Raw genomic sequence first — 22,962 nt, 5'->3', positions numbered from 1 at the left:
TAAAAAGTTCATTCATTGACTTTTTACTTATCGATCTTAAGATCGGTAAGTATGTTGATATGTATTTGTCTGTCTGTCTATATGTCTGTTTGTTTGTCTGTTAGATGAACGCGATATCTCACGAAGGCGAGGTTGAATCTGCTCCAAAATTTTGCATGTGCATTCCTCATATCTCGGACCAGAAGCCTATTGAATTTGGATGAATTATGTCGTATAATTAGCGAGTTATTAATTAATTAGTGATGGGACACGCGGTGTCACTATAAGGTCATGAACCGAAACCAAACCGCAGTTTCGATCGATAAGTCTTCGGTCTCCGACCGAAATTCTCGTTTTTTTGTTAGACGTTTTTTAAACGTGACATAAGGTGTCTGGACTGAAAGTGATATTGCGTATATGGTTTAGTAACCAATAATCGTCACCAAACTTTGCAGTTTTAGGTCATACGTCCTAATGGAATCAATCGTGTAAGCGCCCCGCAAACAATTAGAGAGCGAAATCGCCGCAGTTTCAGATAATATATCCAATCATTCAATACATTTTTCCCAGCCCCCATTCAATAAAACAAAAATTTACCAAATGTACAAACATTAAACATGTTTATTATCCAACAATATATAAAATTAATGTTATGTAAATAAGAAAACCAACTTGTGCAATGACAGGCCTGCGAGCTTGTCGTAAGAAAATTAAACTTGCCTTCAAGTCAATGATTGAAACTTCCTCGTGACCATAATATAGAGAAATAGAGTATTATTTCATTCCATCATTTGATAAAAAAATGTATTCATTTGGTTATGAATATTTGAGCAAAATTAGACTCATAAAAGCACTAAAGGTGTTTCGCGTGCTTATAAGATTCGTGATCTTATATCAGTGGTCGACGAACTATATGTACTATTAGGTAAAATATACAAAATTTTGGTTGGTGCGGGCCACATAATTTCCGCCAATAAACAGTCGCTACAGGAGTCTTCAATTATGACTAACCCGCAATTCTTATTTCTTTGTTAATCACAATTAACGGTATAGGCACGTCCGTCACGTAAACGGCATACAACGGACATGTGCTTTAGATTAATAAATTAATTAATTAATAAAAATTAATAAAAAAATTAATTAATAAAAAAAAAATACTAACAAAATAAATTTATGTGGAATTTTTGCTATAATGCATTAAAATTAAGGTCCCTTTTGTTTTACAAAATATTTTATTTTTATTGATTGTCCGTGCTGTGGTTTCCCGATTCTGCTTCCGATTGATCAGCAACTGAAAAGAAAATGATTCACCGATAATGAATGAATACGACAATAGCGCTAGTTGTATAATCCATGAATACTCCGAATGCTTCCATGGGTTAGATATAATTTTTTATAGCACACGTAATCAAACAACCTTCGTCGATTATCCACTAGTTGCTTGTTCTTCCTGTTCAATTTCTGTTAAACGACGTGCTGGAGAATTGTCTTCTGGTTGTGATGATTGGTTACTGTGAAAATTTAAACAAACATACATATATTTCATTTAGTGTGGGCCATTTGTGTAAATCAAACTTGTGTGCTTAAACATTTCAAATAGGAAGTTTGTTTTCCAATAGTTTTCAAATTTTTCAGCCGCTCAAAATGGAAATATTGCATATTATATATAATGCAAATTTTTTTGTTTACATTTGCAGTATAATGTGAATACGAAAACTGCAAAAAATATAATAATCAGCGGTCAGAATATAGACCGAAATTTACCAAAAACTGCTTATTTTTATATTACAACCGTACTTATTTTTCGTCATTATTTATTTACTTTGCATATTAAAAAAAAGAACGGCTTACCAAGGCATCCGAACCAACGACCCCAAACAACAATGTGCAACAGGTTGAGACAAAATAAATCTTCGTAGACAAGTGAGTCATTTACCCAGAACTTTTCTCATCCAAATTTTCTATCAAACGTAGGTCAAGTATATGCCAGCACATAAACATAGAGCAAATGTGACTATACAAACTTCAAGACTTGTTGCACACCGTCGTAGGGTCATCAATTGAAATACCTTTAGAGAGTCACTTCAGAGATAAGACGAAACGATCATGATCAGTTTTTTCATGAAATGTTTGACTCGGGAAGGAACTGTTTACTGATTTTTATGATACGTTTTATATTGAAATATGGCTTGTTACATACAGACGTGTCCATGCGCGAGGGAGATGTACAAATATTGACAGGACAATTTTCGAGGGGCGTGAAGTTAATTAAAAATAAAAATATTTGTTGGATTTAATCTTGGCTGCCGTATTTTTGATATTTACGTTTCAAAACCTCTTGTTTATTTTATTATTTACGTTCCATCCACGTATTTTCAACGTGTTTTTTAAATAAAACATACTTCCGCCTTACTATCTGGTATCTCTAGCTTATTGCTAGATAGTTACTTTTGAGGTGAGGCGCGAAACTTGATCAATGCTAAAAAGGGGGCGCGGCTTGAAATGTTCAAGAACCACTGCTCTAAGAATTTTCTACCTCATCGTTAAAATTGATGAATTTGAATATATGTATTTCCCGGCGAATAAATCTATCCGGTAAATAAGGCGAGGCCCGTTTTTAAGCCTGAAAAAATGGGTTTTTGCATATAACCTCCCAATAAGACGGGCAGTGAAATCGGAATCTCAAATTATCACGCAACGGCTTCTGAGCGGTCCAGGTATGCGTTGCGTATATGCTAAAATGAAACTTAAATGGTTTTTTCCGTTTTTTAGTCTTTTATAATGCCGCTTTTCGATCAAGAAAATCTGGGCCACGTATTCACTTCTTTGTTTATCTTAGCATCTTGTCACACATGATTATGTAATAATCCGTTTCTCACAAGTGCTATGGCTGTTTCATAACAATAAAGTAATTATCGTGTCCTATAGTGGCACAAAACATATGTTGAGGGAAATTTGTGATCTGGCGAGAATAAATGCTGACTTAAAGATGTTTACGGCTATCACACTGACAAAAACAATTGACAATTTTCACAAATTGGCATTCCCACGTGTACCGGTAATAGCCTTTCACTCGTGATGCGGCAAATCACACAAATGCGGCAACTTCAAAATGATATTCACATGAATGCTATCGCGGAAGATATTTTATGTTCGGAATTGAATAATAAGGCCACCCCAAAAAAATAAAAATGATCCTACTCGCCCAATAAGACAGCCCCCAGAATCAGGCCGAAAATTTGGGTTTAGAAAAGCGATTTGTTTGCCGGGAAATACGGTATATATAAATAACAAAGACAATACACATTCGCTATATATCGTACGTACGGAGCACCTTAAGGTAAATGTGCTGGCTGATTTGTGCCGTCATACAACGCGTTTTGCTTTGTATATGCTTGCTGTGTGCAGTCGCTTCTTGCATTGCATTTTAAATTCACCGAAAAATTAAAAGTTTGCTTTTCTACATAGGTATGACGACCTTAACAAACTTATTATGGGAGGACAGTGTCTTAAATAAACTCACAAAGATATAAAGAATGTACATGCACTGCGGGTATTCTATATTGTTCTAACTTCCAATTGTTACAATGCTATATGATGAATTACTGAGAGTGACATCACGCGAAATTCCAACAATACGGCGTTGTACTCGAATCCCAATATACCATCTCAACATTCTAATCACTTGCAATGATATTACATTTGTCCCTACTCTATTTCTTTTTTATCGACTGTGTTTTGTATCGTAAACCTGACTGAAGTTAATCTTTAGGGAAAAAAAAACGTTTAACTATTATTGCTGACTGTACTTGATAAAAAGTCAACAAAAATTTACCCATTCGAATGTGTCGTGACACTAAATTTTGATAACACATCTTGTATCCAATCTCTTTAAATATCGAAGTATATTACTCTGTATGTACCTTTCAATATACGTGACATACCCTTTAGTACTTTCATTATGATCAATAACCAATATTTAAAAAAAAAATTAAAACCCATATGTCGTGTAAAAAATATCATGTTTATAAATTATGAAACATGTTTTTATTTTGATTTGATTAATTTTACTGTTATCTTATTGGACACGAAATGGATGGTTAACTGAAATTATTTTTGTTGGGGTGGCATTCGTCGACGGGAAAAATCTTCTTTTTCGGAAACTAATATACTAATCGGTTTTGAATTTTTGGTGCCTAAAATGGTTCAAAGCTGCTAAATTACTGTTATTTTAATTTCGTCAAATTTTCGTTGATTGTTATGGCAGGCGATGTTTTGTGAGATATTGCGACACCACGTGGCCATGCCATTCGGTCCTCTTTCTGACGAAGTCGAGGCTCAATTCTTAGGTGGTGTATTACAGGCTTACCCGTGAATAGCTACCGAGGTGGAACTTGATTTGCAATTTTTATCTGATCATTTTGAAGGATAAGATAGCGCATTCCAGTGTCGCTTAGGCTATGATACTGCGGTGAGACATGGGATCTTTGTGTCTGTACATTTTAGTATTGTATGTTGTTGTTTCATGTTACAAGCATGTACCACACAACTATAATATAGTTATCATACTGTTTAACTTTTCAACTAATCTCGGGCTCGTCTATGGAAATAGATATTCGTGGGGATTTACTGGAAAACATCCCATGTCATAAACTCTGTAGACATCAGATTCGCATGTAGCCTAACAAGAAAACTAAAGAATATACTGAATAAGCAGAGTGACTTAGAAGTGGAATATCCATATATAACAGCAGTACGTATACTGATCATTTTGTTTTGGTGTTTTACAAAAATTATAAACATACGTTACATATTCTTCAGTCAGATCGGAGTCTGAATCTTTATTGGCGACTTGTTCAGCGGCTCTGTTTTTCAGTTGAAATGTATAGTAGCATAATATTAAAATGTTGGAAAAAATAAAATTAGGTTTTATCGAAATCTACTTTATTCCAACTGCAAAATATCCTATAGGTATATAATATTTTCATTTGATATATTCACAGAGGACATCAAATTTGTCTAGATTCAACTACATAGTACTCCTAGATAGTGTTAACAATTGAAGAATAGGGCTTAGTCCAAATGGCCCATAAGATTTAAAAAACGATTTACGCAATGTTTGATAGCCATTACATAAACTTATGTAAAATATTCAAGTTGGTCGAAACAAGTGCCGGTATATTTCAGCAAAATCTACGAAAGCTACTATACAGCGCAACACTTTTTTTAAATCTAATCAAATATAAAAAATTTTGAAAATACCTGGCACATTCTGGGCGGCCGGCTGCAGTGCATATTTTTTGGCAAGGGCTTTTACAGTGAACGCATAAATTACTTGCTATTTGATTTTGTTCACTAATCAAAGAACCAGGAACGACATCAGGAGTCGGTTTTCGGCTATTATTTTCAGCTGGTAAATATAAGTGATTTTGATGATTGGACATTATCAACAGAATTTAGTCTACTTGTCAAGTATTATTGAGTAAATTAGGAAATCATTGCTTTCAAAAGATAGACATCCTTGAAAAATTGAGAAAACTTAGACACAGGATCGAATGGAGTAAAAATGTTTATCTGTATACGAATATGCACCGCTTTTTGAATTAAAGCGATCTCCACATATTCGTCTACATATGTACTCAAACCTGTTTTGCTATTTCTAGGGACTCAGTAATTATTAAACTTCAAAATGTTTAATTTTTAAATATATTTTCTTATTCAATTATTGGTTTGGAAGTAAATATATAGTAAGCGGGCAAGCTTATTTTCCTGAAAATCAAACATTGTAGATGATTCAGTCAGAACATTTTCTCTGTGCATTATGAATTTATGATGAAGTATTTTTTTGAATTCTATGAAAACAATTTATTAATATGGAAAAAGTGTATGATACTCACTCGGTTCCTGGTCCGCACATTGTATAAGTAGTTTATTTGATATTTCTTCCTCAGATGATGGGGCGGTTATAGTTGAATTTATTTCTGGTTGTATATCTCCCATGACCGTAATTTTTATGAACGCGGTGTACAAAGAAAATCAGTTTGAATAAATTTGTTGAAATCCACCACAACTGACTTTTACATTTAAAATAGCATTAATGCTAAAAAGTCAAAAATAAAATCGATTATAATATTTTCAAGATCGATTATACTTTTCATAATAGAAATCAGAACAATATGAACAAAATTGAAAACAGGCACTTCAAAAATGAAAACTAAATGTATCAAAACAAAAATTCATTATAATCATTTCAAAGCTACATAGACAGATTTATCTACAACTTCTGTTGGTTGAGAACATTCTCTGAATAGATTTAAAGACACTGTAATATTCAACATGGGGTCTTATAATAAAAATGAAAAGATGACGTCGTTACAAAACATCACAGAACTGAATGACAAAGAAACTCTTCAATAGAATCTCATACTCGACCACAAGTTACAATTGTAAACTTATAGTTATGGTTGCAGTGTAGTACACGTATTTAGGATAAACAAGATATATATATAATATGAAAATCTGACAGATGCAGAATTGGAGTTGCACTTTGAATGTGTGGTTTTTGGAGTTGTTGTGAGTTTTTTTATTCACAGATTCTTACATCGCTGTTACGGAATGCAATTTTGAGCTTTTCCGGAAATTAAGCTTGATGGAGTTATATATTATGAACCAAGAAAAACACCCCTCATGTAATTTTTCAGTTTATCCAATAAGAATCCAAACAGATGGTTATTAATTCCTTCATATTATCCATTGAGCTCTTTGTACTCGAATGTTTTCCCTGACAATTTTCGGGGGATTCACCAGGCCCAGATAGTGGTTTTAGGAGGAAGCTGACTCGGGAACATTTACGCAATGAGGTCAGGGAACTGTTGTGAACTTAAATATAAAATTACAAAGCAGACACAGAAGAACAATTACAAAATTTAAATGTTATTACTACATGACTTGCCATCATTGTAAGTACTGCTCAAATTCGTGATAAATATGTACTATTGAGAACAAGACCAGTATGGGCATCAAATAGTCTAAATCTGAAGCAACCTTTGCAAATGTTTTAGTATGTATCCCAAAGTTCTATAAAGAATACATTAAATTTAAAAACGTTGCGCACAAAAATTTGACACATCCTCTAATTGTAATGAACAAGTATTGAATATCCTCGTCAAATTCATAAAACTTATGTTAACACCATGACAAATGACACCACAACGCAGCAGAAATAACTGTACTTGATAATGCAAAGAATGGCGAAAACAGTTTTGTATCAAATTATACCAAATAATTTTAATTATCAGAACGTAGTAGAAAGTAGTTAGAATTTGTTATATTACACTTACATAGTTACAATAAATAACATTTTATTGTTTTATTACTACATATATTCCTTTTGTTTTACAAAATATACTATTTTTATTGTTGTTTGTCCGTGTCGTTTCTCGATTCGTCTTCGCATTGATCAGCAACTAAAAAGAAAATGATTCATCAATACCAAATGAATACGACAATATCTAACCAGATTAGCGCTAGGGTACTCCCGTAGTATGTGAACCAAGATGGCGGACACCGGAACATAGTATGTGTTTAGGGTTAGGCTATAATTTTACAAATACTACGGGAGTCACTTGGCTAGTCCCCGGACTCGTAATAGAACTTAAATAAGGAAAATTAGAATCAAATTATCAAATAATCCTGACCTGGTACACATACTATGTTCAGATGTCCGCTTTTTTTTGTTTACATACTGCGGGAGCGCCAGCGTTAGTTATATAATCACTGGCTACTCCGAACGCTTTCATGGGTTAGTTATAAGATTTTTATTGCACACACGAACCTTCGTTGATTTTTCACTTATTTTTTTGTTCTTCCTGTTCAATTTCCGCTAAATGGCGTCCTTGAGAATCATCTTGTGGTTGCGATGACCTGTTACTGTGAAAATACACAAACATACATATATAATTTGGGTCATTTGTATAAATAAAACTTGCTCGATTAAACATTTTGCACGGACACTTTGCTTTCTAAGATTAGCTGAGGTTCCTTCGTTCTTTCTGCCTTTTTTCGCTAACGACCTGAAATTTACAGATGCTTTCAAATTAATAACATCATTATTTTCAACTCCCCATTCCAGGAACTTGTGCAAAGAACACAGCTGATCTGAAATAAATTTGCGTTGAGTCTGAAATTTCAAACGTGGAAAAGATCAAGTGAGGGTGCACATATATATATATACAAATTTTATCACAACAATATGACGCTTGAACAATCGTTCTCCGAAATGCATGATTGAAGAATTCATCTGATGACCTAATTTTCCCCAAAATAAAGAAATGGTTGAAAAACCGCAGACAGTAAATGAATTCGAAAACTATTACCCTATTCAAAGGATCTATTTCAAGCTTTTGAATATTAGGAAACGGTTGAGTGGGTGAAAAGAAGTTTATGTCGTAACAGAAGCATATACATAACCAGCAACAACAATTTCCCAGATATTTATAGGATTAACAATAATTTTTAAAAATTGATATTTTTGGAATTACTTCACCACGAACTTCTTTAAATTTTATATGGTTTATTATTGATACCACTTTGTTAATAAGATAATATTTCGGTTTCTTCTTGGACTTTAGTAAAGTTGCAATGTACCGAAGTTTTCTCTCTCTCGCTAGTAGACACAGAGAAAAACTTTGACAAATTGATGTTGCTGTTATAGTATGCATTCATCTGAAACTGCTAAATCAATGACTTTCAAAATTTTCAGCATTCGATATAGGAAATAGGAATACAAGAAATGCAAATATAGAATAATCAGCAGTCAGAAAACAGACTACAATTTGCCAAAAACTGCTTATTTTTGTATTTCAATCTTACCTCTTTCTAACCTTCATTTATTTATTTTGCATATTAAAATAAAAAATCAAACAAAATATCACATATAAAAATATCAAATTGCAAATGAACAATAGCAACGTGGTGACAATAAATATACAGCATTACTTCTTGGAAAGCATGTTTAGAACAGCTAACCAAGGTATCCGAACCAACGACTTCAAACAGCAATGGGCAACAGTATGACACAAAACAAATCTCAATGGAATGGGGTGCAATAATTACATCACATATATCTATATTAGCATGGCATGTTAGAGATTTCAAGTTCAAATCGCAGTTGACCAGTATTATATCCGAGATGTCTTAATTCACTTGGGATGTATCAAAACAGAAAATTAATCCGCGAGATAAATCCAAGCATTTATAAAACAGTTCGTAGGGTCTTATTATAGGTAATTTTTTTTAAAACCCAAAACCCAAAGCTTTTTTCTTCCAAATTTTATTTTTACACTTTTGACGTAGGTATAGTATTGCCACATAAATATAGAGCAATGTGACTGTACAAACTTTAAGACTTGTTGCCACATCGTAGAATGGTCATCAATTCAAACACATTTGGAGAGTCACTTCAGAGATAAGACAAAACGATCATGATAAATTTTCTCATGAAATTTTTGATTCGGGGTCGAACTCTTTTCTGATTTCGATGATACGTTTTATATTAAAATATGGCAGTAATTTAACGTAGATACTGGTCCCGTTTACATTTTAGTTTAGTTTTTAACGACCTACTGATTTTTGTTCAAATGATAACCAGCACCATAGAAAATTGAGAAAATAATTTCACAGATAAGGGGATAATACGACCTATATCTGCAGTGACTCTTCTAAAAAAATCCCATTGGAAGTTTGTTACATGCAGACTTGTCCACGAGAAATAGGATTCACAAATATTGTTTAGAAAGAAGGAATTCGAATCTATTCACAGTTATAAGTCATCATATAAATATGTTAAAAACTAAACTACCGTATAGGATGTGCATGGATATTTAAATTTTTATTGATAAGAGACTCCAGAATTTATTTGGATCCAAATAATCGAATACATAATATATGTTTTGTATCACAGTTTATACTCAAAAACCAATATTCCATGGACGATTCAGAATAAAATACAATTCGAAACATATTGAAAATATATATGAAAAGACGCCTACATCATAGAATTAGAGAGAAAGATTTTGCCCTAGAAATGAAATTTATATATTTATATTTCAAAAACGTTTCTGTAACATAAATTATTGACTTCATGAAACAAAAAATAACTTAACAAATCTTGATTTATCCAAATTCACTTTCTTAGTGGTTCTCAAACGGCGGGGCGCGCCGCATAGGATGCTAGACAATTTTTGAGGAGGCATGAAGTTAAAAATAAAAATATTTGTTAGATTTGAACTTGGCCACCTTATTTTTGACGTTTCAAAACGCTTTGTTCATTTTAATATTTACGTTTCATCTATTTACTTTCAACGTGTTTTATGAATAAAACATATATACTTTCGCCTTACTATCTGTAGTTTTAAGCTTATTGTTAGCTAGTTATTTTTGAGATGGGACGCGAGACTTGATTAATTCTAAAAAGGGGGCGCGGCCTAAAATGCTTGAGAAGCACTGCTCGAAGATTTTTCTACCTCATCGTTGAAATTGGTATATTTGAGTATACATATAATATGTATATATATAACAAAGATAATACACATTCGCTATATATCGAACGTACTGGGCACCTTAAAGTCTGTAAATGTACTGGTTGATTTGTGCCGTCATACAACGTGTTTTGTTTTACATATCCTCGTCGATTTTTCGTTCCTTCTTGCATTGCATTTTGAATTCATCGAAAAACTAATAGTTTGCTTTCTTTCATTGGTATGACGACATTGACAAACTTATTATGAGAGTAGGAGGAGGAACTTATTATGTCTCGAATAAATCCCACAAAAATATATGAAGAATTTAGATACACTGCCGTTATTCCATCGTTCCACCTTCCAATTGTTACAGTGTCGTAGGATAAATTAGCGAGAGTAACATCCCACAACATTCCAACAATACAGCGTTGTACTTGAATCCTAAATGTCATCTTCAACATTCCAATCACTTGCAATGATATTCCATTTGTCCCTACTCTATTTCTTTTTTAACGACTGTGTTCTGTATCGTAAACCTGACTGAAGTTAATCTTTACTAAAGAAGAAACCGTTTCACAATTATCTCTGACTGAACTTGATAAATAGTCAACAAATATTTACCAATTCGAATCTGTCGTGTAACCCTACTATATTACTATGAATGGACCTTTTTATATATACATTAGGATACCTTTCAGTATTTCTGTGTTTCTCTTGTTATTGAAGTGTTTTAAATTTTAAAAAAAATCGGAATGTTAGAAAATTTCAATATTCCAACATTATTTCAAAAATTGTTGAACGCATTTGTCGTGTAAAAACCATTATGTTTATGGGTTATGAAACATGTTTTTATTTTGATCTAATTTATTCTACGGTTATCTTATTAGACACGGAATGGATGGCTTTCTTAAATTGTTTCTGATGGAATGGCATTTGTAGTCGGAAAAAGTCGCTTTTCTCAGAAACTAATATACTAATCCTTTTCAAATTTTCAGTATTTAAAAATGGTTAAAAGCTGCTAAATGATTATTATTCCATTCTCGCTGATTCTTATGACGTGCGATATTTTCTAAAATAACATCATGTGACAAACCAGTCGGATATCTTCCCACAAAGCCGATGCTCCCCACTTAGTCATGGTCTTACCAGCTGTGAATAGCTACCGAAGTGGAAATTGATTCACAATCTTTAGAGATTTTGATAGATCAGATAACGAATTTTAGTGTAAGTTCTAGGCTGCGATACTGCGGTGAGACGTTCGATTTTCGTGTTCATACATTTCAGTATTGTCTGTTGTTGTTGCTTCATGTTACAAACATGTACCACATTGACTTACTATATTTATCATATCATCTAACTCAGGGTGGTCCAAGGTTGTCGGCTCCGCGGGCCACAATAGTGCCAAGAATAGATAAATAGTACAATACAAAGCAAACACATGGTTATCAGACATAGCGAGTGGTGGAATTCAAATTTTTTGTCAGTCGATCCACCATACAAATGTCGAATTTCCAGGCGGTTCTGTTACAAAAAGTCATGTAATGCTAACCGGTTCGCAGATCTCATAAAATTCCGTGAGACGGTTCTATAGAACCGGTGCCAACCGGCTGAATCCCACTACTGGACATAGCCATCCCAGGCTAATATAATCCGCCTTCGATTTTTAGTTTTCTATGATGCCTATATCGTTAGCATATATTCCCGACCAAAAAGATAGAAAGCCAGATAATAAAATAGACTGCCACGCACATCATTCAACTTCGCTAGTTGCCTCGGCTAGCCATAACACTAGTCAATTCAGTGACATTAGTGATGTAACAATATGTCAAAATATTTTTCTGGGCAATTTTATTACGAAACATAACGAAATGCGATTTAATGATTACTCTCCGAATGTGACGCGGGTCACAGATAATGAAGCGGCGGGCCACATGTGGCCCGCGGGCCTGGGTTTGGACCACCCTGACTAACTTTTCAACTATTCTCAGACTTGTCCCGTTGGAATCTCATGAGAAACATCGCATGCGTAGAGACAGTACACATTAGTATTTCCCATGGGACAGTATCCATGTCATAGCAAATTGATTACGTCAGAGCTAAACTTAGTCTTTATACTTTTTACTTTTCAAATGTTTTTTACTCTCCATTTTTCTCTATATACTGTGTCTATTATTTATTTTGTTTTAAAAATTACGACAACCAAATTCACAACTAATAGATTATTCGAAAAATGAACACACGTCTCCACTGCGAAAACCTGGTGCGAAAATTGTTTTTGGCCATACCAGTGCCATTGGCAGCAGTGGGGTGCTTATTTTGTGCAGCCGGATTGTTGGAGAGTAACTTACAGAAAAGGAATTTTACCTGCTCTTGTTATAAACGCCGTATACATCAGATTCGCATGTAACATGAAAACTAAGAAAATGATTCAGAAATTACCCGGATTATCTTATTCATTAAAAACAGTCGATGAGCAAGAAATCTGCTGAACTCAGAAGTAGAATAAGAGTGGCAGGATGATACTCAATTGCGATAGTCAAACGATACTTCTGAAGTTTGACAAAGTCAATAAATAATTTGTCGTATTGCATATCTCTTTGTACATAGGATGTGACAGGCATAAATTGCTACGGGATGGGATGGGGCAGAAAATTGTCTCCCATGGACAAGCTTGACTATTCTATTCAGATAACTGCAATTCGTACTGACCATTCCGGATTTGGGGTTTTGTCGCAAAAGTTATAAACATACCGTACATAGTCTCTAGTTGAATCCGAGTCTGAATCTCCGTTGACGACTTGTTCAGCGGCTCTGTTTATCAGAAAACAAAAATTACCGTAATTGAAATCTACTTTATTCCGACTGCAAAATATCATAATATAGAATATTTTCGTTCGATCTTTTCACGGAGGATATTAAATTTGTCTCTAGCTACAACAGATGTTATCAGTCAATCCATGAAGCTCTATTCGATTGACCCAGCATATAAGCCATATTAAAATAGATCCACAAAATGTTCGATACATAAATAAACTTATATAAAATATTCAATTTGGTAAAATAAAGTGCCGTTATATGTCAGCAAAATCCACGGCTATTAAATATATCGAATATTAAATATACCTAGCAGATTCTGGGCGGCCTGCAGCAATGCATGCTCTTTTGCAATTGCCTTCACAGCGAACGCAGGAATTACTTCCTTTCTGATTCGGTTCATTGATCAAAGAATTCGGGACATCAGGTGTTGGTTTTTGGCTATTTTTATCATCTATGAAATATAAGTGATTTTGTTGATTGGGCCTTATCAACAGTATTTAGCCTAGTTGTAAACTAATATTCAGTAAAAGAGAAAATTATTGCTTTTAAACGGTAAGGCATATGTAAAAATTAAAATTGGACCCTAGATCGAATATAGTAAAAAGGTGAAATATATACGAATATGCACCGTTTCATGATCTTAAGTGATCTCCACATATTCATCATCAACATACCTCTTTAGTTTTTTTTAGGGACTCAGTAATTAGTAAACTTCAAAATATTGAATTTTAAATATGTTTTTCTATTCAATATCTGCTAAACGGTTGAACGTATTGTTTTGAAAACCCCAGCACTGCAAAAAGTTCAGCGGAAACATTTTTCTGTGTATTACAACGAAGCAATTTTTTAATATTTTATGAAAATTATTAAAATATGGAAATGGCTGTAAGATACTCACTCTGTCTCTGGTCCGCACATTCTTGGATTGGTAATTGATTTGATATTTCTTCCTGATATGATGGGTCGGATGTAGTTGAATTTACTTCTGGTTGTATATCTCCCATGACAGTAATTTTTACGAAGGCGATATACTAAGAAAATCAGTTTGAATAAATTTGTTCAAATCCAACACAATTTACTTTTACATTTTAAATAGCATTAATGCTGAAAATTGAAAAAATAAAATTAGGTATAATGTTCTCAAGATCGATTATTCTTTCATGATAGAAACTAGAGCAATATAGACATAGATTGAAAACGAGCCATTCAATAATAAAAACTAATGTATCTATGAAAAAGAATTCATTAGAATCCTTTTAAAGTAGCATACGACGCTAAATACATTTTGTTGGTTTAGAATTTAGATGTTTAGAAAATTCGCTGAATAGATTTAACGACACTGTAATACTCAACATAAGTTTAAATCAAGTTTTATAATGAAAATAAAAAGGTGACGTCTTTACTAAACATCACAGAACTGAGTGACAATGAAACTCTGCAATAGAATCACATACTCGACCACCGGTTACAATTTTGAAAACAATGATTATGGTTGCAGTGTGGTATATATACGTATTTAGGATAAACAAGATGTATAATATGAAAATCTGACAGATGCAGAATTTGATTTGCAGTTTGAATGTGTGGTTTTGGGAATTGTTGTGATTTTAATATTTTTTACTGATTACATCATTATTCTTGAAAGAATTTTTTGATATTATATAACAATTGAGCTTACTGGAGTTTATATAGTATGAACCTAGTAAAGCACCCCCATGTAATTTTTCAGTTTGGCGAATACAAAGATAAATAGATGCTGTTTATTACTTCTTGAATTCGTGGAACCTGGGTTCTTTGTTCTCGAATGTTTTCCTCGACAATTTTCGGGGGATTCACCAGGTCCAGGTAGTGGTTTTATGAGGCAGCTGACTCGAGAACATTTACGCAATGAGGTCTGTGAACTGTTGTGAACTGAATTCCGTTGGGAAATACAGAATTACAAAGCATAGAAAGAAGAACAATTACAAAATTTTAATTTTAATAGTACATGACTTACTATCATTTTAGTATTGCTGAATTTGGCCATAGATATGCACTATTGAGACAAAGATCAATAATATACGCATCAAATAGTATAAATCTGAAACAACTTTTGCAAGCTTTTTAGCATTTATACTCAACTTCTATAACAAATATATTGAAGTTAGAAAAATTGTGCACGAAAATTTTAAACAAGCCTCAATTGTACTGAACAAGTATTAAATTTTTTCGTCAAATTCCTAAAAAATATGTTTCCAGCATGACAAATGACACCGCAGAGCAGCAGAAAAAACGGTACTTGATAATGCAAGTAATAGCATTAACAGTTTTGTATCAAATTAAAAAAATAAACTTTGACTATCAGAACGTTATCCGCTATTTCGTTCAGATTAAGTTGCTCAGAGCCATTTGCAATTCAATCACTAAATGACATGATGCGTCAAATCGGTGCTTCACAGAAAATGCAGATACAGCGTGCATAATAAGCATTCTTGTTGAATTATTAACTGTTTAACATTAATCAAATGTAGTTGAATTTGAAATTGTGTACTGTATGTAAGTTGTCACATGACGTAAATGTACAATTACAGTAACTCAATCAACAATCTTTCCCCGATACTTATATCTTGGGACATTACCCGGACCTGCAGACAATTATTTGCTGAACTCATTTTATTGGAGAGTAAATATAGTTACGTGCAAAGTTCAGTTTAATGAAGCGGTTGCGTTGGTGACTTTATCTTCTGCAAACAAATATGTTCACCTCCTACGTTGTATGTATATGTCAAAGTTCATACATTGCTGCATTCAATTTATATATAAGTTCCCTCTTTGCAGAAACGTTAGCACGTCTGCAAAAATACCAGCACTAGCGAGTTGTATTCAAAATGTCTGTTTCCTGTTTTCTATCATGGGAAAGATCTGGAAACCATCAGTTCTTCTTTTAACTTTAACATTTGGGCTTAAAATGAATAGTACGAATAGCTAGTAACTGCTTCTATTAAGTCAGAACTAGAAATAGTAGAGACTAAAACGTCTATTATTTTGTATGGCCGATATTTGTAACATTTCCGCGACGTTTAACAGGGCAATCACGAGAAATCAGAAATAGTTTTCTGTTTCTTTCGATTACGCGATTACGAAAATTTGAGTCGAAATTATCCTTGTCATGTTTCCGTTGTCAGTATGCAGTTCTCTATGCTTCAAAATACGTGAATACTTTTACTTTGATTGGCGAAATTAGCTGAGTTTCGAGTCTATGATAATAACATCATACTTTGCCTTCCCAACTTTTCAAGTGCGAAATATTTTTATGGTACTTCCAATTTTTGTATTGCAAGTAGGACATTTTTTATTAGTTGCAGCACAACGGGAACATAATGACAGGTGGCTACAAGGCATGCAAAGATGATCTGACTCTTGTGAGGAACATCCTTTGCAAATTCGTTCCGATTGAAGATTACGTAATACTTGCGCAGTATCTGCGAGGAAAATAAAATCACAATCAAAGTTTATAAAATTAGTTTATTTATTCCAACAACAACAATTATCATATTCTAAAAAATAAAAAATAAAAAAAATTTGCTACCTTTCTTGGGATTTTGAAATGCAGGGATCGGAACAGGCGGGCCTTGAGCTACTCCAACATGTTCGCCGACAGGTGGTGGCGGTATGTCGTAGGAACAATGATTTCTTATTATTGGTCTTCGAATATTAGGATGCTCTTCTAGCAATCTTTTGACCAAATTAACTCCTTTGCGACGCAGAACATACTCGCATCTATAACAGCAACCAAAATTTTTTTTAAAACATGCTTTTATCCGATTATACTAGGCAGTGCGAATATTATGGGGTAAATCCGAAGCATTATAAAAAAATTCAGATTAGTAGAACTCAATTTTACAGCAATATTCAGTAAGTATGTGAATATAAGTAGAATACGAATCTATTGAAGGTTTCAGTTTTGGAGGTATAGCTATATCCGAACTTACCCCGGGAACCATTTAGCATGCTCAGTCCACGGCTCATCCCCTTCATCCCAGTTTTGCAAACCCCCATTGCAGTAAAAACATTTCGTCCGGTCCCCTTGGCCTAAGTATTAAAGTGGATAACACAATTTTATAACAATACAAAGTTACTATAGCAAGCGATGTAAATATTAGATTTTTAGAATACATTAGCAGCAGTTGTCTGATTTACTAATTTAACAATAACAATTTAAAGGTGACCGTAATTGATATTTAACAATAACAATTTAAGGGTGACCGTAATTGATGATGCCATTTTGCAAATTGCAATATAACTAATGTTTCTAGTTCTAACCAGATGAAACTAGTAAACGTACCTAAGTAGAAAAAGCCAGCGTTTGCAATGCTCCGAACTGTTGCCTTTAGTCTATGACCTGGCCATTCGGGTCCAAACGATGCGATTCGATCTTCAATGTTTTGCATATGGGGATTCAACGGATGAAGACACTTGAAATGATTTTCTAGATATAGCTGCTCGTCTGAAGTGGGATTTGCAGGTTCTTGCTCAGAACTGAGAGAATCTAAACGAAGCTTTTCTTCAAAGTCAATTCGTTGTCTTTCTATGTCCGTCATTGGTATATTTCTCGTTTCAATCCCAGTTATTATTCTGTATATTTGAAAGTTGTTGTATTTGTTGAATAACCCATTTTTGTAGTAAAGCTGTATGTATCTACGGCAACATTGGCGATAATATCGCGTAAGATAACTAATGTAAAAAGCACAATCTTATATATATATGATTTTATAGTGTGTATCCGAAAGGTTTTATAGTAGAATAGTTGTCCCAATCTGCTTGTCCTTACTCTCGTATTGTTAAACCCACGTTAGCGGAGTGAAACCCCAACTGACTCCTCATAGTTCAATAAGCACACAATGTATTGTAATGCCAAATGTTCCTATATTGTAAATTTGCACGATGAAATTGAATCCAAACAGATATATTAAAATATACACCCAAATCTTAATACCAACTATATGGTTGAAATTTAAATCAGTAAGCAACACAAAACAGGAAAAACACTAAATTCTCAACTCTCAAACGGAAGCCGGAAACACGTCACAAATTGGTCGATACAAAGAACAGTCGAAAACAGAGAAGCATTGCTAGTACTTGTCACTTGTCCCAATAATTCATAATCGGGAAAAATAGGGCACAGACATATTCATTAAATTCACATACTATTAATACAGAGGGGTTAAATAACATTAAAATCCATAGTTACATTCCACATTCGTCTTTTGTTTGTAATATTTGCATATCGAACAATGAAGAAGTTTACTATTGTCTGAAAAATTCGGGGATATTGTGGATGTGATTTACTACAACCGTACATTTTACTTCAACACAATCATAAATGCTTAAATGGAAGATGTAAGTGATTATCAAAACAACCGCAAGGCCTTGGATATTCAAATTTTGTGGAAGTTAATGTATGTGAAAGTACAAGTGGAGACGATTGCATCGGAACTTAACAATGTCATATTACAGTCTAACTTTTCCTCACTATTAAGTAAATATCAGTGAAAGACATCAGGAGTTTCAACAAACTGCCATTGCTATAATTCTATTCATGATGTTATTTTACAACGGTAACACATTTAATACTCACTTGCAATTCGGGAAATGTTTCCTGTGTTCTCTTCGTGGTTCATCATTTCTGGTCCAATTTCTGAGGATGCCAGAGCAAGAAAAACACTGTGCCCGGTCTAAATTGCCAAGATAGAAGAAACCTTCTGCTGCTAACTTAGCTGGAAGTTCTGGTGCTGGATGAGAAGGCCATTTGGCAAAAGTTTTTCTGCAAATATATTACATCAGAATGAATTTTAGAATCGGAAATTAAAAAATGACACTGGTTTTCTGTAAAGGTGTTATATAGTCAAACGAAACGAATTTACAGGAGTAAATTTGTGCAAGAATGAAGCAAAACTTTTCAAAATATTCATTGTACCTTCTGTGTTCCTCATTTCTTAAATCAAGAGAAAATATCAAACGTTCATGTTCTTCAGAATGTATTTCTCCCAAGCGTAATTCCTAGATTTGAAACAGAAACATTATTTCGTTTTGCTATTACATGTGTTTTAAGAATAAAAATTAGGCAAGATAAAAACACTCAGTCAAGCAAAGTTAATAAAAAGAGTCATCGGTTTCCATACCTCAAACTCCTGTTGTTGGTTTGGCATGTTTCTAGGATGAGCATATCTATCAGTTGATAAATCGTCAGCCACTTGGATACTCGCTATGAACAAAAATGTTAACGCGTATTTAGTATAAAAGATAGAAAACAATATAATTTTTATTGATACAATGGTGATCCATAATTAAACAGGACTCATAATTTTTTTAAATTTCTTCTACGAAAATGTAAACAATATATTTAATTTTGTTTGCACTTGAACTTCTGTTTGTGTATCTATTATAACCAAGATTTTCATAAATCTAGGACGCTGTCAACAAAAGTTATGTTCTTGCTAGACTATGTTCCAATTTTACCTCCTCGGCATTGAGACAGATTTGCATCCGTCGCGCGAAATTGTCATCTTTTCAAACAATTGGTAAACTCAAGGGTGCAATTATAATAATAATCAGCGAAATTCCTATAGAAAAGTGTGTGCGAGTGATTGATTATTTTGCTTAACGGATGTAAGTCTGTGTCCAACGCCGAGGTTGGCATTTGAAAAGGATTAAAAAACACTTTGCATGCAATCATATATGAACTGTTCAAGTGTAGATGAAATTGAATACTTTACACTATTTTCGTGGAAGTCCTTAGGAAAATTTAAAGGTTCCGTTTTTCGGAGTTCACCCTGTATGTTCATTTGAATATTTACAACTTCCTTATAGAATACCGCCAAAATAAAATAAAAACTTACCCGAGCATGCAAGGAATGGTTGCTGGGCGACGGAATGCCACTGATGGTGCCTTGCCTGAATAAAAAACAAAAATTACCCCAAAATCTGCATTTATTTATTGAAATTGTGATGTTTTCGCGCTGAATTTCTTCCACAAAATAACAGCAGAAGACTGCTATTTAAATTTCTCTGATTCATTTGTGTTACTATTCCCTATAGATTGAACTTTCCATATTAACTCTTACCGCGCTCGCAGAATTGGAAACCCCTGTTCCTCCAGTATTATTTGTCATTTGACGTTGTGGTAAAAATGTTTGATATCTGAAAAATTCGCGAGGAACGTTGGATTCTGCTCTTCCGTTAACCATTAGACAATCACTTGTGTGCCACACAGGATCTCGTCCGTCGTCGCCAATGATCCAGTTTTCTACTGCGATTCCACAGCTGAAATCGTCAATGCGGTGCCGGAGGATAAATTTTGTTATAGAATTTGTAAATTCAAAAGAAACAGTGCTGATATTTGTGGCCATTGCTTGGGAATATATATATATACTAGTAACTGACTACAAAACACCGCAAAGTCACTTACATAGTTCGAACACATTATTGATTTTAAGCAAGAACAGATCATTGTCAAGAAATGTCTCCAATACATATTTATTCTTAATTATTTGCTTTAAACTTAATATACGGCAGCAACAAATTTTACTTTTAAAATAAGTTTGAATATTACAATGCGCATACTCTGCGTTTCATTATTAATGAGAAACACACAAAAAAAGTTGTAATCAATTTCAAATTGTTTGTGAGCATTCAGTCAAATCGGTAGCTCTTAAAAATATCCCACCTGAAGCATTTTACTCTATCTCTATGTCCTGTATAATAGAATCCCGATGATGCTAAGTCTGCTGGATAAACAGCTGAACCTATTGGAAATTTTGCAAATGTAGCAAGTCTATAATCTTCGTTCCAGTGGTCTCCTGATGGTATATATACAGATCCTTGTCCTGGTGAAATAAAGATTCTAGCTCTAACTATTTCCAAATTCTTGAATACTAATATATTTTCTTTCAGAAAAAAAGAAAAGAAATTGCAACGTTAATACTAAATACAATTTGCACTTGCGATGAGTATTTTTCATATCCTGGTCACTATAGTTACCTCCTCATCGGAAGTGATCTAGATGTTGCGGATTTTGGTCTTTAATTAAGAGTAAATATTTTAAAATGAAACAAATGTGTCATTCATTGCGAATCTAGCGAGAATATAACCGACATCTAATTCGAGCATATAGTTTACATTTTGTGTTCAATAAGCCCACACTATTCAACAAATGAATATATGAAGCAGTCAACAAGCTTTTGAAAAAAACGATTTTTTAAGTGCATTCATCATACTCGTACATGTTAAATGCTAAATGAATTATGGTGCAAATTATATTATATGAGAACATACAGGTAGTCTGCAGTTAATTATTGAATTGTTTCATTTCGATTTTTACTTGAAATAAAGAGTCTAAGCTTTCATATAACTTTTACATAGAACAAGCTTTTACATACAAGATCAGTTTATCTTGTACTCAGGTTTAATAAATATAATTGGTTTACTAATGTTAATTTTACTAATTTTTTATACTTATACTTTAAAATCGACCCTTATTCTTTTTGTTCAAGGATATGTAAATTGCCCGGGGCGTAGCGTGGGTGTGCCACATAACAACCACATTGTTTGATCAATCTTTTATTCTTTGGACTGTCGCCACGATTACAAGTGCACGCTTGAGGTGCGTGATACAAATGAATAACAATATGTATTCAAGACAAGAACGTTTCGCAATAACATGAAAGAAAACTCTTGTTAATGCTTAAATTTTACTTAAAAAGGAAATTCATATAAAATCAATTATGCGCCACAGCACTCTACAACAATGTAATCAAATTTACTAACCAGGCGGATCTACTGCATTTTCGTGTCGGATTCCATCGGCCTCTGTCCCCTTGGTAGCACCGATTTCCGCTATACCGTCTGCATTTTAAAGTAAGGAAGAAAACTCAGAAGAAGAATAAACAACGATGAAATACCAACGCGTAGTTTGTAGTGAACAACTTTGTTTCCAATCCAGTTCTAACTAAGTTGTTTTGTGGTGTATTTTGAGTTGTATTACAATATTGTTATCAAGTAGTTACACCCATATATACAACTTACTATATTATCTATTGAAATAACGCTTCAAAATATCTAAAATGATGAATAACAACAGTATTATAATCACGCATATTTGGCATTTGATTCATTTCCAGTACAGCATTTACATCTATTTCATTCATTTATGCATTTGATTATAATAAGCATTTACCTTCATCGTCATCTTCATTGGACTCAAGTTCATTTCCAATATCAAAATGCCCCCTCAATGACTGAGAACAATCGGATATTGGAAGATCTGGTCCAAAGGAATTACGTAACTTCCGATGATTCAATATGTGCTTTTCCATGATGATTTTTGCTCAGATGTTGCTTCTTGCCAAGAAACGTTGTTAATTTTGGAATTTTTAGGTGTAGAAGAAAATCCAGGTTGCAGAAATACTAGACTATTGAATACTTGAAATGCAGGAATGCATTTTTTTATTGAACCGTAAAATTTTGCTGAAATGAAGTCTCTCGTATGTGCTTACCGTAGCGCTGTTCACGGTTATATATATATGTGGACGATCCTTCTCACACCACCAGGGGAATTACCGGAAGCATTTTCAAAATAATTATACGGGGCAGGCAATACAGAATTTAT

At 33.6% G+C, this 22,962-nt stretch overlaps 3 protein-coding genes across 4 annotated transcripts; all 3 read right to left on the bottom strand.

The window, feature by feature from the left end:
- Positions 1-110: 110 nt before the first annotated feature.
- Positions 111-6,145, bottom strand: LOC120338474 (uncharacterized). Its single transcript, XM_078116945.1, has 5 exons — positions 5,877-6,145; positions 5,242-5,389; positions 4,785-4,844; positions 1,397-1,490; positions 111-1,270 (listed from the first exon to the last, which is right to left on the bottom strand). The coding sequence occupies exons 1-4, from the start codon at positions 5,977-5,979 to the stop codon at positions 1,406-1,408; spliced, it is 396 nt and encodes a 131-aa protein (XP_077973071.1). The 5' UTR covers positions 5,980-6,145; the 3' UTR covers positions 111-1,270; positions 1,397-1,405.
- Positions 6,146-6,183: 38 nt separating this feature from the next.
- LOC120338432 (uncharacterized) lies at positions 6,184-14,471 on the bottom strand. Of its 2 annotated transcripts, none has more exons than XM_039406444.2 (5): positions 14,215-14,471; positions 13,623-13,767; positions 13,251-13,310; positions 7,831-7,908; positions 6,184-7,445 (listed from the first exon to the last, which is right to left on the bottom strand). In XM_039406444.2, exons 1-5 carry the CDS (start codon positions 14,318-14,320, stop codon positions 7,439-7,441), a joined length of 396 nt encoding a protein of 131 aa, XP_039262378.2. In that variant the 5' UTR covers positions 14,321-14,471; the 3' UTR covers positions 6,184-7,438. The 2 variants fall into 2 exon arrangements, with proteins under 2 accessions (XP_039262378.2, XP_077973070.1); XM_078116944.1 differs by having other exon boundaries at positions 6,185-7,445; positions 7,814-7,908.
- Positions 14,421-22,854, bottom strand: LOC120338433 (baculoviral IAP repeat-containing protein 7-B-like). Its single transcript, XM_078116943.1, has 12 exons — positions 22,531-22,854; positions 22,122-22,199; positions 21,022-21,181; positions 20,420-20,618; positions 20,195-20,249; positions 19,478-19,560; positions 19,273-19,355; positions 18,934-19,119; positions 17,641-17,930; positions 17,288-17,387; positions 16,885-17,075; positions 14,421-16,777 (listed from the first exon to the last, which is right to left on the bottom strand). The coding sequence occupies exons 1-12, from the start codon at positions 22,667-22,669 to the stop codon at positions 16,590-16,592; spliced, it is 1,752 nt and encodes a 583-aa protein (XP_077973069.1). The 5' UTR covers positions 22,670-22,854; the 3' UTR covers positions 14,421-16,589.
- Between the last annotated feature and the right edge of the window lie 108 nt (positions 22,855-22,962).

Source organism: Styela clava, chromosome 10 (genome assembly GCF_964204865.1).
Source record: "Styela clava chromosome 10, kaStyClav1.hap1.2, whole genome shotgun sequence".
Lineage (NCBI taxonomy): Eukaryota > Metazoa > Chordata > Ascidiacea > Stolidobranchia > Styelidae > Styela > Styela clava.
The sequence above is the reverse complement of the archived record's forward strand: the minus strand, read 5'-3'. Positions and strand labels throughout refer to the sequence as shown.

Excerpts from the sequence above, each read along its gene's own strand:
- LOC120338474 (XM_078116945.1), bottom strand. The coding sequence starts at position 5,979 with ATGGGAGATATACAACCAGAAATAAATTCAACTATAACCGCCCCATCA. Across the intron at positions 5,390-5,876 it reads ATGTGCGGACCAGGAACCGA|CTGAAAATAATAGCCGAAAA; the intron begins GTGAGTATCATA and ends TATATTTACCAG. Across the intron at positions 1,491-4,784 it reads CTGACTGAAGAATATGTAAC|TAACCAATCATCACAACCAG; the intron begins GTATGTTTATAA and ends AAATTTTCACAG.
- LOC120338433 (XM_078116943.1), bottom strand. The coding sequence starts at position 22,669 with ATGGAAAAGCACATATTGAATCATCGGAAGTTACGTAATTCCTTTGGA. Across the intron at positions 21,182-22,121 it reads AAATGCAGTAGATCCGCCTG|GACAAGGATCTGTATATATA; the intron begins GTTAGTAAATTT and ends TTATTTCACCAG. Across the intron at positions 17,931-18,933 it reads AAACATTTCCCGAATTGCAA|AATAATAACTGGGATTGAAA; the intron begins GTGAGTATTAAA and ends TCAAATATACAG.
- LOC120338432 (XM_039406444.2), bottom strand. The coding sequence starts at position 14,320 with ATGGGAGATATACAACCAGAAGTAAATTCAACTACATCCGACCCATCA. Across the intron at positions 13,768-14,214 it reads ATGTGCGGACCAGAGACAGA|ATGATAAAAATAGCCAAAAA; the intron begins GTGAGTATCTTA and ends TATATTTCATAG. Across the intron at positions 7,909-13,250 it reads TCAACTAGAGACTATGTACG|TAACAGGTCATCGCAACCAC; the intron begins GTATGTTTATAA and ends GTATTTTCACAG.